Source organism: Aedes albopictus, chromosome 2 (assembly GCF_035046485.1).
Source record: "Aedes albopictus strain Foshan chromosome 2, AalbF5, whole genome shotgun sequence".
Classification (NCBI taxonomy): domain Eukaryota; kingdom Metazoa; phylum Arthropoda; class Insecta; order Diptera; family Culicidae; genus Aedes; species Aedes albopictus.
Window position 1 is genome coordinate 159,957,536 of NC_085137.1, and position 15,896 is coordinate 159,973,431.

The window sequence follows — 15,896 nt, forward strand, 5'->3', positions numbered from 1 at the left end:
TTTGGCCGCCATCTTTGATTATTATACCAGAACTGTTTTTTCACCATGTGGGACGGTTTCAGCGAGAGTTACCCCTCTAGAACATCTTAGGAGAAAGTCGAGGATAAATTTTGAAGAACTCTGAGACATTTCAGAATCAATACTGCAAGGAATCTTTCTCTCAGAAACTTCGAGAGAAATCTCAAAAGAAATCTCGAAGAACCTTTGGGAAATGTATCAGCTGAAACTTCTGTAGGAATCCAAGAAGAAACTCTAGAAGAAAGCTAAATTTCTTGAAGAAATCCCGGAAGGATTTCTACAGAAATTAAGTGAACAACTCCTTAAAACCGTTGGAGTAGCTTTAGTAGAAATCCCAGGAATAACACCTTCAAGAGGAATCCCTAGAGAAACACTAACAGAAATTCCGCGACAACATAAGCGATATATCCTGAGAGAAGCTCTTGAGGAGATCACGGAATAAATCCTGATAGAAACTCACGGGAACTCGGGACAATACTGGGAAAATCTCTAGAGAAATTATGTATGATCTGTACCCGGGTAGAGGAAAAAATCTCAATAATAACATATTTTGATATTGAGATCAAAATGTGATATTGGTTTGATTGACATAAGAGATAAAAGATCTAAAAATAATATCTAAAACTTACTCCTGGAACATCATTATCAGATCATAATTAGATCTTGTAAGATCTAACCAATAGCAACGAGCTGTTCGTTTGATCTTGAAATATCAAATTTTGATATTGTTCAGATGTTCCAGGAACTTTTTTCAGATATTATTTTCAGATCTTTTATCTCTTATGTCAATCAAACCAACATCACGTTTTGATCGTCAGTATTTCACCTCTACCCGGGTATGGTATGAAATTCTGTATGGAAAAAATCCAGAAGATATCAATCGGAATTCCGGAATCCTTGAAGATCCTTAAGAATTCGGGAAAAAATGTTCGAATCTTGGAAAAATGCTGGTAAAAATCCGGAAGAATCTCCGGAAAGAATTAAAAAAGGAGCACCAGACAAATGGTGTGAAAAAATACGGAACGAATCAATCATGTAAAAAAACTGGGAGGAATTTCAAGAGGTATTTCCAAAGAAATTCCAGAAAGAAACCCTGACAGAATTTCTGGAAAAAACGTTGTAGCCGATTTTCTACATGGATACGCTAACACTCCACAATCAAAAACTTTTTATTCAGACCCATGATGTAGTGAACTCATACGACCAAATGTTTTATTGTTTTTTCATCGGTGCAAAATTTCCCTGAGTATTCACGATATTCCCTGAATATTCCAGGTTTTTCCCTGTTAAATAAAATTCCCTGAAGAATCTCGGTTTTCCAGGTTTCTCCAGGTAGTAGACACCCTGCACCAACAACAACTTCGGACATGATTTATCAAATTAAATCCGGACTCGCAATGTAATACCACATTATGTTTTATCAATTATGTAAATATCCAGTGTTGCAAGGCATCGCAAAAATAAAAAGAAAATGTGAGAGAACATTCTCTCAAAGTAATTGAAATTTTATTTGAATTCAATAATTCTAGGAATAAAAATATGTAGATAAACTTGAACCAATACGTTAGTTGTTTCAACCGATATTTATTCGTTTGTTTCAACCGGTAATGGAGTTTGAATCTAACTAAATTTTGTTAAAAACAGACCATGAAAGTATGTATGTATTCCGCCTCAATAATAGTTCAATTTTGTTTCGCTGTCATTAACTGAAAGGTAATAAATAGCATAGCATATTTAGCACGACAGTGCAGAAGAGGACGGGACTGATCCAACTCCCAGTTGAGGATACCAGTCACAGCTCTAAACGAGCAAAGCAGCCGGTAAGAATGGTATTGCAGTTGAGCTCATCAAGATGTACCCAGAAAAGTCGGTCTCTTGCCTGACTGACGGCTAACAACAATGTCAGTCGTGGAATTCGAAGGCGCATCATCAGTGAAAGTCGTTCCTACTTACTATGGATTCCATAAGCAACTGTGGTCTGAAAAGATTCTCCCTCGCACCAAATGTGGAAGAGAGGGATACTATAGGAACACGAGACCTGTAAATACTCGAAGTTTTCGAGCGACACGTGTTAAGGACGATCTATGGCAGCATCCAGGGGAAAGGTGTGTGGCAGAGAAGGATGAACAACGAGCTGACTGCGCTGGCGAACACAGCATCTAGAAGGTGGCCAAAGCAGGAAGGATACGGTGAGCAGGGCATGTTGCAAGAATGCCGGACAACAACCCTGCAAAGGTGGTGTTCGCTACTGACCCGGTTGGCACAAGAAGGCGTAAAGTGAAACTTCAGAATGAGATATCACAAAATAAACTTCTGAAAAAAATCTTAGAGATGTATCTGAAGTAGGGTGGCCAACACTTATATGAAAAACAAAAATTTCGAAAAATACCAAGTCTTACCTCCTAAATCAGTTGTATTGGGCTCCCAGAAGCTACGTTCAAAATTTTAGCAAAATCGGTTGAGCCTAAGGGGGCGCTCAAAACACTTGAAGTTTGTATGGGAAAACTTGGCCAAATGTATGCAGAAATTTTAAGTTTTCGAATTTTGCCGCTAGGTGGCGCTGTAAGCGTTCAATAATCAAACCCTTTGGTATTATTATAGGTGACTATATGCCAGAGAACTTTGTCGAAGACCGCGAAGTGATCCGACGGCTGTGAAAAAAGTTATACCCTAGGCAAAGTGAGGCAAAGTATTGAGATTTCATTATTGATATTATTCCTTTACATGTATTGAAAAAATAATAATAAAGTTTATCCCCACTTTTCCTAGGGTATAACTTTTTTCACAGACGTTGGATCACTTTGCGGTCTTCGACAAAGTTATTTGGCATATAGTCAACTACAGTAATACCAAAGGGTTTGATTATTGAACGCTTACAGCGCCACCTAGCGGCAAAATTCGGAAATTTAAAATGTGTACATACATTTGGCCAAGTTTTCCCATACAAACTTCAAGCGTTTTGAGCGCCCTCTTAGGCTTAACCGATTTTGCTAAAATTTTGAACATAACTTCTGGGAGTCCAAAACAACTGATTTAGGAGGTAAGACTTGGCATTTTTCGAAATTTTTGTTTTTCATATAAGTGTAAGCCACCTTAATCTAATCCCTTCAAATTCCAGGAACAGTTCTCTGAGAAAATCTCTGGATGATTTTTTAGGTAATCCTGAGAAAATTTCAGGACAAGTTCTAAGAGAATTTCAACAGAAATTGTAAGAGAACTTCAAGAGGAATTCTGGGAGAAGTTCAGGAGGAATCCCGAGAGAATTCTAGGAAAAATTCTTACAGATTAACAGGAAAAAAAAATCCGAGAAATTTCCAGGGCATTCCCTGAGAGAATTCCGGGAGGAATTCTAGGAAAATTTCAAGATAAATTACAAGCAGTTTCCAGGAGCAATACTCTCAGAGAATTCCAGGAGGAATTCGAAGGAAACTCGTGGAGGAGTGCTGAGAATTTCAGGCAGAATTTTGAGAGAATTCCAGGAGGAACTCTGTGAGAATGCCGGAAGGTATGCTGAGAGAATCGCCAGAGAAATTCTGGAAGAATTTCAAGAGGAGTTCTGAGATAATTCCAGGAAGAATTTGGAGAGAATTCCAGTAGGCATTCTCGGAGAGTTTCGAGAAGCAATCCGAAAAAAAATCTAGAATAGTTTCGGAGAAAACTTTAGGAGGAACTATGTTCATGCTCATACACATTTTAGTCATTTTTGATGAAATTGCGATGAAAATTCAGTTAACATTCTATGAATTTACTGGAAATTCTGGAAAGAATTCTGCGCGAATTTTGTGAGAAATTCCTCAGGAAGTTCTGAAAGTATTTTAGGAGTATTTTGAGAAAACTTTTGAGACAAAAGTTTAATGAAAATTATTAAAGAAATAAAAAAAATCCAATAGGAGTTCTGAGGAAATTGCAGTATTGTGACAGAGTTTACTGCAAATATTGAGTGATTTTTTCTCTGAGAGAATCCCAATATAGATTCTGAAACATTTCAGTGAAAATGTTGAAAGAATTCTGTTGGGATTTCTTTGTATGTATTTCTGTGTAGAACAATTTCAGCTGAAAGTATAAGAGGATTGCAGAAGGATTTTTTTTTATAGAATCCTGCAATAATTTATAAGGTTTATAAGGGATTCGGTTAGGATTCCAGGAAGAAAGAAAAGGGAATGCTGCGGGGTCCACAGTGATCATTCCAGGAGAATTTCAATGGGAATACTGAAACAGTGTAAGTACCATCAGGGTACCAGATTCCGCTCATCTAAGGCCAGTTTTGCAGAAAAACATCATCTGTTAAATGACTGGTAAGCCAATTTGTAATGTTTTTGCATTTTATGTTAGTTTAATCTAAGTACAATCAGATAGAAAACAAGACTTATGTAGAACTTTTCAAAAAAGTATGATTTTATTACAATTTGTGTGAGACCAAAGTGGTCCTAATTCCGCTCACGGACAAATGTATGCCATCTTTTAAATAGACTTTTGCGGAAGAGTGAATTATTTTTGCAACTCTATGTTTTTACAATTATTTTTTCCTGTTCAGTGGAAGTGTATGATGGTGATTAAATACACTGTGTACTAAAATCGACAGATTTTACGATTTTCACGTATTTTTTGCGTGAGCGGTTATTGGAACACATAAAATTTCCTACAGCTTTTTTGGATCCAATAGCCGCTCAAAAAATTCTTCTGTTTTGTTTTTAAAATTTATGTTATTCGGTAAATATTACATGAAATGGCTTTGCTCTCATATGATTTATATTGCCCAAGAATATCAGCGACGAAAAGAGTGTATATATGCGTGAAAACTTGATTTTTGCAACAGTGAGCGGCTATTGGGTCATGAGCGGCTACTGGTACACTGACGGTATAAATTATGAATAAAGAAATGCAGTATGAATTTTGAGAGAAAAGAATATTGTCATAGAAGTGGAATGGTTTTCTGCAGAGAATGTTTCAAAGATTTTCATAGCGGGGATGAGGATGTTACTGAAAAAAATATTAGAGGGCATTCAAAATCGAATGCAGAGTGAATTTTAGTGGAAAATCAATAATGAGTTTTAGATGAAGTATGATAGCATTCCACAATACCATCCGAATTTTTTTCAAGAGTTTCTTCTGATATTCCTCCAGGAGTTTGCTTACGGATTTCTTTAGGAGATTTTTCCTGGAAAGCTTTAGAAAATCTCAGGGGATTTTTCAATGTAATCTCTTGTAATCTGTTCGGAGATTTAGGTGATCTCATACGATTCTGCTTGATTATCTCTAGGGATTCCTTCTGAGAGTCTTACGGGAGTTTCGTCCAGGCTTACCCCAGAAGTTTTTCTTGTGATTGATCTACAATTTTCGTGAAATCCTTGCAAGCACCCCAGCAGGAAATGTACATCATAAATATCAGTATAAAATCATGGAGCAATCCCAGCAAGTATTCTTGAAGGAATCCCTTTAGGCATCTCTAGAACAAAAAATACTTTTAGTAGTGTGGTAGTTTGGTGCATATCTGAGTAGGCCATGCCGTTGGTGAAGACTATTATCATTCACTCTGTCAAGCCGGAGCGTACCACATTCGTGACGAGAAGAACCCATTTGCTGAACACCTCTGAAGAAGCGGAACTTGGGACAATCGAGAAGAAGACCATCTTGTACAAACAGAAGCATTAGATCAGCGGATATTCTGCAGGAAATGTGGTGGCGATCTTTTCGGTTACACACCTCGTGAAAAACAACGAAACCAAGAATGGAAACGACTTGGATAAACGAGGAGGAAACCGGCTGGTTGAAACTGGGTGAGCCAGTTGAAGCTTAAGGTAATTATAATTAGTCTGTTTTCCGACGGATAGCATCTGATCAGATCAGACATGAGGAAACTCGTAAAATCTCGCCTCGAAAGAGGGAGATGCCGAAACGGCGGATGAAAATCCGACCGTAGATGAAAATCTGGCCGGAGCTAGCAATAATGTCTCGCCTCAGAGAAGGGAGATGCTAAAGCAGCGGATGAAATTCCGGCCGGGGCTGGTAATGATGTTTCGCCTTCAAGAAGGGCGTCGCAGAAACGTCAGTTGACAATTTTAACGGTTAGGCCGGGAGACACTCGAAGAAAGAATGAAAATCGTGGTAGAAAATAATGTTTAAGCTAGAAGGGAGACTATCTAACAAAAAGTCTAATAAGAAATATGTTCAATTGGGTTGTTTAGTGAATAAAATATTGCTTTTTTTCATAGCCTAATCGAAAGAGCTCATTTTTCTGAGTACAATGTGATTTTATTGGACTTCAATAGCTTTGTTTTGATAGTTAAATTAACAAAACAGTTTTTATTTTCGTGGATAGAATGACAGTTCAATCGATAAAATGACGATTCGACCCGAACAAAAGATGTTCCCCATACAAACTTTAAATGCATTTTAGAAATAGTTCCCGGGGTCAAAAAATTATGAAATTTTGGATTTCGACTAATTTTTGGGCGGAGAATTTTATTGTGAAATAATCTGGATACCCACCCCTATAAAGAACCCAATTGTATGGTAAAGCAATAGAAATGCTTCCAAAATAGTAAATAGAAATGAACTATTTATATCTTGGTTTTGATCGACAAATGTAGTTTTCTTAAACAAGTTATGATTGCTAGATAACATAAAATCCCTAATTGTCAAATAGCAATACAGATGCAGTGCGGAATAGAGGCTAAATTCTTGAAGTAGGCCAACATTGCATTATTATTTGGACAAAAGAAGATGTGGTAGTTTGGTACATATCTGAGTAGGCCATGCCGTTGGTGAAGATTATTATGATTCGATCTGTCAAGCCGGAGAGTACCACAAGTACCCTTTTAGCAGAATACCCTCTTTGATTGAGTGTAATTAGTTATGTAATCTTAATTCTGCCCAGTGCCCACTAATTATTATCCCTTAGCAGATATGCGTATTTCAACTACAACTTGCAGCCTTCCTCAGTGTCAGTTATCCACTTCTTCCATATTAGGACCAGATTCAATTAAAAGGAACTAGTTTCTACCCCAGCGTCGTAACAATCGTAATAAAATCGGGTCACCACTGTACTGCCGTGAATCGCATATCTGTCCCATTTGCATAGGAAATCCAGCAAAGATGGGACTGATATGCGATTCACGGCAGTGTAATACGAGGCGTTCTACACGTTTTAGAGGAATTTATCACTGAAAGACTTTTAAGTGAAATGAATGAGCCATTTTACGAAGTGACAACAATGTTGATGATGATATTGATTTTCACGGGTTATTAAACGCTACCTCCTGTCATAATTCATTCATAAAATCGGCTTGTAAAATGGACTATTCTTGAACCACAGGTCGCACTGGTAGGATTGACCAGAGAATGACAGTTACTTTTAAGGAGAAGCGTTCGAATTGCTTTTTGTACGTTTCACTATTTACCTCTATGCTTTTTTGTCAGAATTATTCTAATAATTTATAGGTCTCTAATATCCATTGTGAGTATAAATTCCATTGCATTGCATCATCTTATTTGCCATTTTTTTGTGATAGTCTCTATTATAGAGGGCTCTATTATAATAGGGCTTTATCTTGAGCTTGTTTATTTACCAACTTGCCGCATCTGAAAATCTTTATCAACGTGCATTTATTTTATATTGGTTGCATATAGTGTCAAACTTGTTTCACTGACGTGGCACAAATAAAAAGTATCGCAAACCAATCATATCTACACAGTTAGAAAAAATCACCGACTTCGGTAATCTTTTACCGAAATCTCAACCGTTAAGTTTGTTTTACAGGAAAAATTCGGTAGAAGTAGCAACTTTTACCGAAGTTCGTTAGAGTTTGACAGATAAACGATAACATTTTACCGAAAATTGTTAAATTTTTACAGAATTTCGTTAAAAATCCATTACCGAACGTTCAGCGGTTGAGATTTCGGTAAAAATTACCGAACGCGATTAGCTGTGTACATGTATTCAAATGCATACACATTCCCACATGCTAATTAATTCGTCCAACTGTTAACCGCTAACGTAAGTGTCGGTCGCGGCGCAGCAGATCAAGTTCCCATATGCTTTCCTTGCGATTGCTTCTAGCTTCTATAGAACAAACAGGGAAAGAGACTCTCAAATAAACAGCCTACTGATTACTAGAAAGCGAAAAGAGCACAATTCCACACCTAGTCGACTCCGGCCTACTGTTTTTGTTTTCCCATTCGTTGTCCTATATAATAATGTCTATCAGGGAGTTCCCAACCAAATTAAACTATGAGAGCCCCCTACTTACGGGTTTCCCGGGGTACACCTCGGTCAGGTGTCCCTTGAGCCGCCGGATCGTCCAGGAGGGTTCACATTTGATCGTCTGATCGTCGAACTGCTGGTTCGAGGCTTTGACTATCAGCGTAATATCCATGATGCAACAGCTCAAGCAGCACAGCCACTGACAGACACTGTGTGATGTGTTGGACGGAGCTGGCGGCTGGCTGGAGCTCCGCAGCAATCCACTACCACACGCTGACCGGACCAGTCACGGCAGTCGTCGTCGTCAGGTGGTGGCGGCGGCGCCGTATGTGTATGTAACGGAACGGTAGTTGTTCCGCTAGTGGACCTTGCCAGGCAGGTATGGACGACAATCGGTTGGCCGAAGGCGATGAATCACAATTATTATTGTTGTAAGCGCAATCCAAGCAATCCGTCAAACACTAGTAGGCGCAGAGCAACACTCTTGGGCACGACGTAATTTTCACTGCCTGCTTGTATCTAAATTTAGGTTCTTCTCTCGGCACACGAACAATATTATGCCCACACGCCCTCTTTGTTGCCACGAATTGGAGAAATGCAACTACGGCCAGTAGTCGAGCGGCGCAGACCTTTCACTAGCTGTCACACCAAAGTATATTTTCCTTTCACTCCACCTATAATCTCCCAAAAACTTTTCTGCGTTTTCTCCTGCCCGAATCAAAATTTTCCACCTCAAATTTCACGATTCATCAAACCACTGCTACTAAACTCCACAATCCGCGCACTTGTTAACGATTCAGACATCTGGTTTTGGTCCTATTTTCTGCATAGCTTTCAAAACACTTTTTTTTTTTCGTAGTACGATTTCCTTCCTTATTTGATGGCGATTGAATGGCGATAATTTTCTATAGTAAGATGCGCTGCAGCCTGCTGCCAGCTCGCGTATTTCTACTGCCGATGCACAAACATTAGTGGCTCTCGGGCGAGTACGTGTTTGTGCCACCCAGCAGAGGTGGGGTGTTCTGATTGGCTGAAGTAATTACAGGGCGCGAACGAAGACAACGTCTCGGAAAAATTTTTGTTTTGTAATTTGATTCGTTCGATATCTTGTTTCTGGGCAGAATTTTCACTATTGTGGATTTACCGGCTACTTGTATTCTACCGGTCGCTTCAGTATGGCCTCCAAAGTAGCCGTTTTACAAAAAGAGTAACTTAAAAATGATTTTAAACATTTTTATTGTATGCGCTATTCGTCATTGCCACTAGCTACTCAGCGACATTCATTTTTTGACAATCAAGTTGATTTTTATATGTAAACGGCTACTTTGTAACGGCTACTTAAGTAACCGGTAGAATACAAGTAGTCGGTAAATCCACAATATTTTAAAACTTAGAACACGAAGAAAACATTTTTGTGACCTCATTCTAGGACGCCACAAACGCTGGTACCGTCAAGTGACGCTTCCTTTCCAATTTTGTTCTGTTTGCTCAACTCGTAGTACTGTTCGAAATAACCAATTGTTGCGCCCCTCGGTTGTCATGAAACGCAAACATGAATGAAGTGGAGAGTTTACGACGTAGTTGGAGATTAGCTAGGCGCAACAATGAATGAAAATACGAAAAATACCGTTTGTCGGTCTGAAGCCACGTGGTCCTAGTTCGGGTTCGAGGCGTATGTAACGGTACTTGTAGTACGCTCTCATTGGTAAAGGAGGTTCATATCACTCTAATAAAATGCTTCACAAGTTTGGGATCGATTTGAGTGGGAAGGCATGCTGGAAGGGATTCGGCGATGATTTTCGGGAGCATTTCTGAAGGAAAAAAAATGCTGGTGGCAATTCTGGGTGGTTTCTTGGACTACATTGCTAGAATCCTGGGAGTAGTTCCAAAGGGATCGCCATAGAAACTGCGAGGCTGCAAGAGTTATCATGGTAAGCATTCCGAGGGGTTTTTGGGGATAACGAATAGTGGGAGTTCGACTTCGCAGTCAACAGATCTCAGGTCGTTCTAGAGATCTGTTGACTGTACAGCCGAACTGCTACCAATCGTTATTCTCTTATAGTTTTAATGGTGTCTATTCGAATAAAAACCGGGCTTTCCATAAATGATCATTAAATTCCCTCCAGGACTTTAACAACATTTGCTTCACCGAGAATTCCTTCATAATTTCTTCAAGAAGTCCTCCAGCTGTTATGCATGAATCTCTCCAGGATTATGCTGGAAATTCCTCCAAGTTTCCCATGAATTCCTCCAGAATGTTCTCCTGGAGAAATATCCGAAGAACTCTTGGAGGAATTTCCGAGGAACTCTTGCTGGAATTGAGCATGAGGATGAGCATGAGCATAGATGACCGTACTCCGTGATTGACCAGAACAATCGAAATTGCACAAGGAAAAAAAACAAACGGAGCTTGGGAGTAGCTACCGCTCTCAATGTGCATTTTCGAGAATTCCAAACTTTATTAAGTCAATAATGGCGCCGGCCACGTCCTTACGGTCATCGCGGAAAGGAAGGAATGTTCAACGACTGTCACGGGAAGAAGTTTTTGTTAGTGGAGAGGGAGAGTCAAAGCGCGTATTCATTTTGAATAAAATATCACTGTCCAAAAACTACGTAGACTCGGAGGGGGGACGGAGGATCTGGCCAAAGTCTACGAAACCACTTGAGCAATTCCAGGAGGAACTGCTGGAACAACTTCTGAAAAAAATCCATGGAACAACTTTTGAAGAAATCCATGCCGAAATTTCTGAAGTAGTTCTAGTAATATTGAAGAAGATTCTAAAGATATTTCCAAAAATACCGCTGAAGAAATTTCAGAAGAAAATTAAAAAAAAAAAATTGAAGAAAATTCTAAATAAATTCCTGATAGAGTTTCTGAAAAAAAGGAATAAGTAGTTTTAGAATCCATGGATGGATTTTCTGAAGAAATTCCGGAAAGAATACCTGGAAGCTCCTGGTGGAATACCTAAAAAACCTGTTGAAATGTTTGTTGAAAATTTGGTTTGGCGGAATTTTTGAAGAAACCTCTCTGTCAATTTCTGCAGGAATCTCTGCAAGAATGTCTTCCAGCCTTTTCATAGCTCGGTTTCTGAAAGCACCGTTGAAAGTTTTATTAAAGAAATTTCTAAATAAATGACTAAAGAAATTTCTAAAGGAATCTCTAAACGGAGATTCTACTCAAATTCATGGATTTTTTTTGGAAAAAGTGGAAGATTTACAATCATGGATTCTTTGTAAAATTCATAGAATAGTGAAAATTTTCTATACAAATCTCTGACGTAGTTTTCCGAATGAATCCATGGAAGATTTTTTGAAAAATCCGTGAAAGATTTCTAGGCTGAATACTCGGACTAGTTTTCGCAAAAAATAAAATAAAATGTTGTTTTAAAAGAATTTCTGAAGAAATTTTTGGTAGATTTCCTAAAAATTTCTCCAAAAAAAATCTCCAAACGAATGTCTAGAGCAATTCATGAATAAATAACTTGAGGAATTTCTGAAGTAGTCCTTGAGAGATTGCCAAAAATGCACATGGGACAATTATGCTTCCACCGGCAGTACATTGCTCATACAGAAAAATCGTTCGGCAAATGCAGCACAACCAGTAACCATGCTCTATCTAGACGTGTGCGCCGAAGCAATTTTCACTGGCGACGGCTTTTATAGTAATTTGAAGCAGCGGCGGCGGCGACGCCGGCGCCACGCCGTATGTCCTATTCGGTGGCGTTTTTTTTAAGGTGAGGTCATTAAAAAACGTCAATACAGAATTATTTGTTCCCTGTACCTAAAGTACAATTTTCATCTATTTTGGCTTAAACGCATTTAAGTCAGAGGTTACAATAAAAACAATCCTCATAAAAACTTAGCTATACATTTTAGAGAGAATACTTGAGGACGTTTACTAGGAAATTTATAAAGGATTCCTCAAGATAGAAATACACAACATCGCACGTGTCTGCAACGGATAATATTTTCTAAAACTTTTTTTAGGCCAGTGGTGTCATGGTAAAATCTGAAAATTTTGTTGGAATTCTGTTTGTGTTCTTTTCAGGAATTCATCCAAAAAATACTCAATAGATTCTTCGGGAAGTTCCCCCAAGGGGCATCCCTGAAGAACCTCAGATATTCCTCCACGGGTGGGATCGCAAACTTCTCCAGATAATCATAGAATCCTTCCTTCAGGGATTCTTTCAGATTTTTTTTTCCAGTGAACCTTAAAAAAATCATTTAAAGATTCTTTCAGGAGATCTTCAAGATCACTTCAGGATTTATTTCTTGGCGTTTCTTCAGGAATATTTCAAGAAATTCGTCTTGGAATTACTGCACAGCATTCTCCAGTTGTTCATTTGTTCAGGAATTGCTTTAGAGATTCCTCGAAAAAAAAAATATGTTTAAAAATTATTTTTGGCGATTCCTTCAAGAATACTTCACAAGTTCCTCTAGGGGAATTGTATTAGGGAATTTCATCCACTAATACCATGTAAATATTGAGCAAGAAATTCTTTCAAGAATCCATCAAGAATCTCCAGGAGTCCTTCTAGGGTTTGTTCCAAATCATCCCGCAAAAATTCATTTGAAGATTTATACAAGAATTCCTCTTGTACCTTTGTCTGCATTTTTTGCACGGATTCCCGGAAATTCTTCTTTCAAAGATTGTTTCAGAAACTTCTTCTTGATTTAATTCAGAAATTCCTCAAGGATGTCCTTCAGAAATGCCATCAGGAATTTTCTCAGAAACTTCTCCAGGATTTTTTACCTAAAATTTTCCAAAAAAATTTCATTAAATTCTTTTATAAATTCCTCCAAAGCCATCTCATGAGTTTTGTTTACTCTGTTATTGAAATTAAGCCACTGTGCCCAATTGACTGAACTTTTGTGGCGAATCTTAGGAGTTCCTCCAGGTATTCCCCAGGAACTTCTGCTGCAAGAGCTCCTCCAACGATGGTTGCTGAAATTGTTTCCATGAAATTAAATCTCAACCGGGAATTTTTAAACATTTCTTTCAAAATTCCTTCAGGTAACCCTCGAAGAATAACTTCAACATGTTTTATGTAATTTCATAAAATACTTCTGTAAATATCTAAGGATGAATATCTCAAAGAACTCCCGGAGGAAGCTCAGGGGATTCCTGGAGATCCTTTGGAATAATTTCTGAAGCAAACGCTGAAAATTCTGAAAATAAAAAAAAAAACAATGAAATTTTTTGAGGTAATCTCTTACTGACAATCATGAAAATTCCATAAACTACTGAAGGAGTCCTAAGTGATATTTCAGAAGGAATTCCTTAGTAAGTTCTAGATGGAATCCAAGGAGGAATTTATGAAAGTTTACTTGGAGAAATTATTGAACAAATTGTCTATCAAATTCCTGAAGAAATCCCTGGAGATATTCTTGAATGAATCCCAAAAAAATTTCTGAAGTAATTCTAGAAAGAGTTGCTAATGAAATTTCTGGAAACTCTCTCTCAGAAACCCTTGGTGGAATTCCTACAAGGATTTATTGACACATATAAAAAAAAATCCAAGAGAAATCTCTTATCAAAATTCGTTGAGTATGTTCTGAAAGAGTCTCCAGAGGAATTCATGAAAATATTTTTAAAGGAATCCCTGAAACAATGCCTGGAAAAATACTTTAACTTCTGTAAAGGTTTCTGGAAATTTCCAAAGGAATATGTGTAAAACCAACTGTCCCTAGTTATTGTGTATGTCTATTGCTTAAAATGTTGGCTTTTAAATCAACCATACATAGTTTTGGAGACAAAAGATTGCGAGATAGTGGTTTATTCGTTATTTAGCGAGAGTTACTAATATATGCCAAAAACTCCGAGCCTTTTATCGCAAACTCAATTTTCATGCAGTTTTTATATGTTTTGGTACATTTTGGAATAAAATTTAAATAAAAATAAAATAAAAAATTGCTTCGATTTTATAGACATTTTAAAAATTGAAAAGTCCACTAAATCGAGGTATACCGTAAAACGGGGTAACTTTGATAGTTTTTCAGCGAATTTTCCAAATATTTTTCCATGTAACAGTATTTCCCCTAGTTTTTTTTTATCTGTATTAACGACATTTTTAGCCCTAGGCTAGTTCATCGCGGGACCCACACTTTACTTCCCTTCCGAAGGAAGAACTCACATTTTGCTAGTTTGTCGGGAGTGGGATTTGATCCCAGGTCCTCGGCGTGATAGTCATGTGTTCTAACCATCACACCAGGTCCGCTCCACGTTTCCCTAGTTTTATATTTTTGAAACAAGTACTGGGGTATCAGTTATCAATTGCAATTGAAAGATTCGATCATTTTAAATATATTGGGCGACTTTTAATTTGTCATGTGCGCGAGAATCATGTTTGCATTTTGGGGTAACTTTAATAATGCCCTGAAAAACACACCAAATCCTAAAAAAATCATCACAGCTTGAAATCTTAGGTGTATGATGCTCATGCCTTGTGAACTATATTAAATTGAATTTTTATAGCAAAATATAGATTTTTTTACAAAATTCTACATATAAAAATGAGTTTATTGAGCACTGACTGAAAAACAGTGAATTTAGCTATAAAAACCATTATCTTTGTTAGAATATATTTTCAACGGTACATCAACATACATATGATTACACGCTATTCATGGTGAATTCGCTTCTTTTGGTTGTTTCTGAATGTTTTATAAACAAATTTTGAACACAACGGATTTTATTACATGAAATTACAAGGACATTGCATACTTTTAGGCATTCATTGATGTACGGAGATTTATGTCCCAATTTACAAAATTGATTGAAGTTCGTAAAACCGCACTTCGTTAAGAGATTCAATGCCAGATTTGGAATCTACTATGATGGATCTACCGAGAATAAGAGACCATTCATTGAAAAAATGATTGAAACAAAGTCGTATAGCAGATTGTTTGAAGGGGTTAACAAATGACAAAAATGTCAACAATTTTTATGTTTTGCCCAAAAAGTTAAATATAAACTCGGTTTTAATGAAAATATGTTTAAGATGGACTTTCATATGTATAGTTTTGATCTAAGACAGCCGTTTTCTTGACTGATTGACTACACTATACCATGCCTGTCGCTCTATCAAAGTTACCCGCATTGTCAAAGATACCCCATTTTACGGTATGTGTATATGGTTATTCCGTGACTTTCTCGTAGAAATATTCTAGCCGCACAAGTTTTTCATATACCATTCAGGTTGAGCTTCTAAAATAAGCTGGATGTGGTTGAATGTATCGAAATGATATTTTCAGCACTGTGCTCGATCGTGGAGAACCATAAGTGTACTCTGAAGCCCAAAGTATTTTTGCTTTGTCATTCGTCCTTCGATACGTAAGATGCGTTTCCTTCAGTGAGCGTAAAAGGATAAACCAATAATATTTTCCATCGCTTCTCTTTTCAAAACTTTCAATGGCACCAATACCATTTATGCATTTGTTTTTGCCAAGTTCCCTTCGCTTTGGAATTATCCTTATGATTGGACACTATTGAGAGAGAATCGTGCCTTGCTTGATTGTTATCTTGACTAGAGATTTGTACCATGCCAGTTCGAAAGTAGGTACATAATTCTTTATAGCTGTTGGAATAAGTGTGAACCACAATAATTGAAAAAGATTTTGAACTAATGACTCTTATTTTAGTTCAGTCGTTTTTGTATACCTACATAGTAATGTC

The 15,896-nt window shown here is 37.5% G+C and overlaps 1 protein-coding gene across 1 annotated transcript in view; it reads right to left on the reverse strand.

The window, feature by feature from the left end:
* Positions 1-9,206, reverse strand: part of LOC109414307 (homocysteine-responsive endoplasmic reticulum-resident ubiquitin-like domain member 2 protein) — a 51,433-nt gene extending 42,227 nt beyond the window's left edge. Inside the window, exon 1 of the mRNA XM_019688125.3 lies at positions 8,268-9,206. Within this exon, the coding sequence (XP_019543670.2) occupies positions 8,268-8,393 (126 nt within the window). The 5' untranslated portion in view covers positions 8,394-9,206. The remainder of the gene's footprint in view (positions 1-8,267) is intronic.
* Between the last annotated feature and the right edge of the window lie 6,690 nt (positions 9,207-15,896).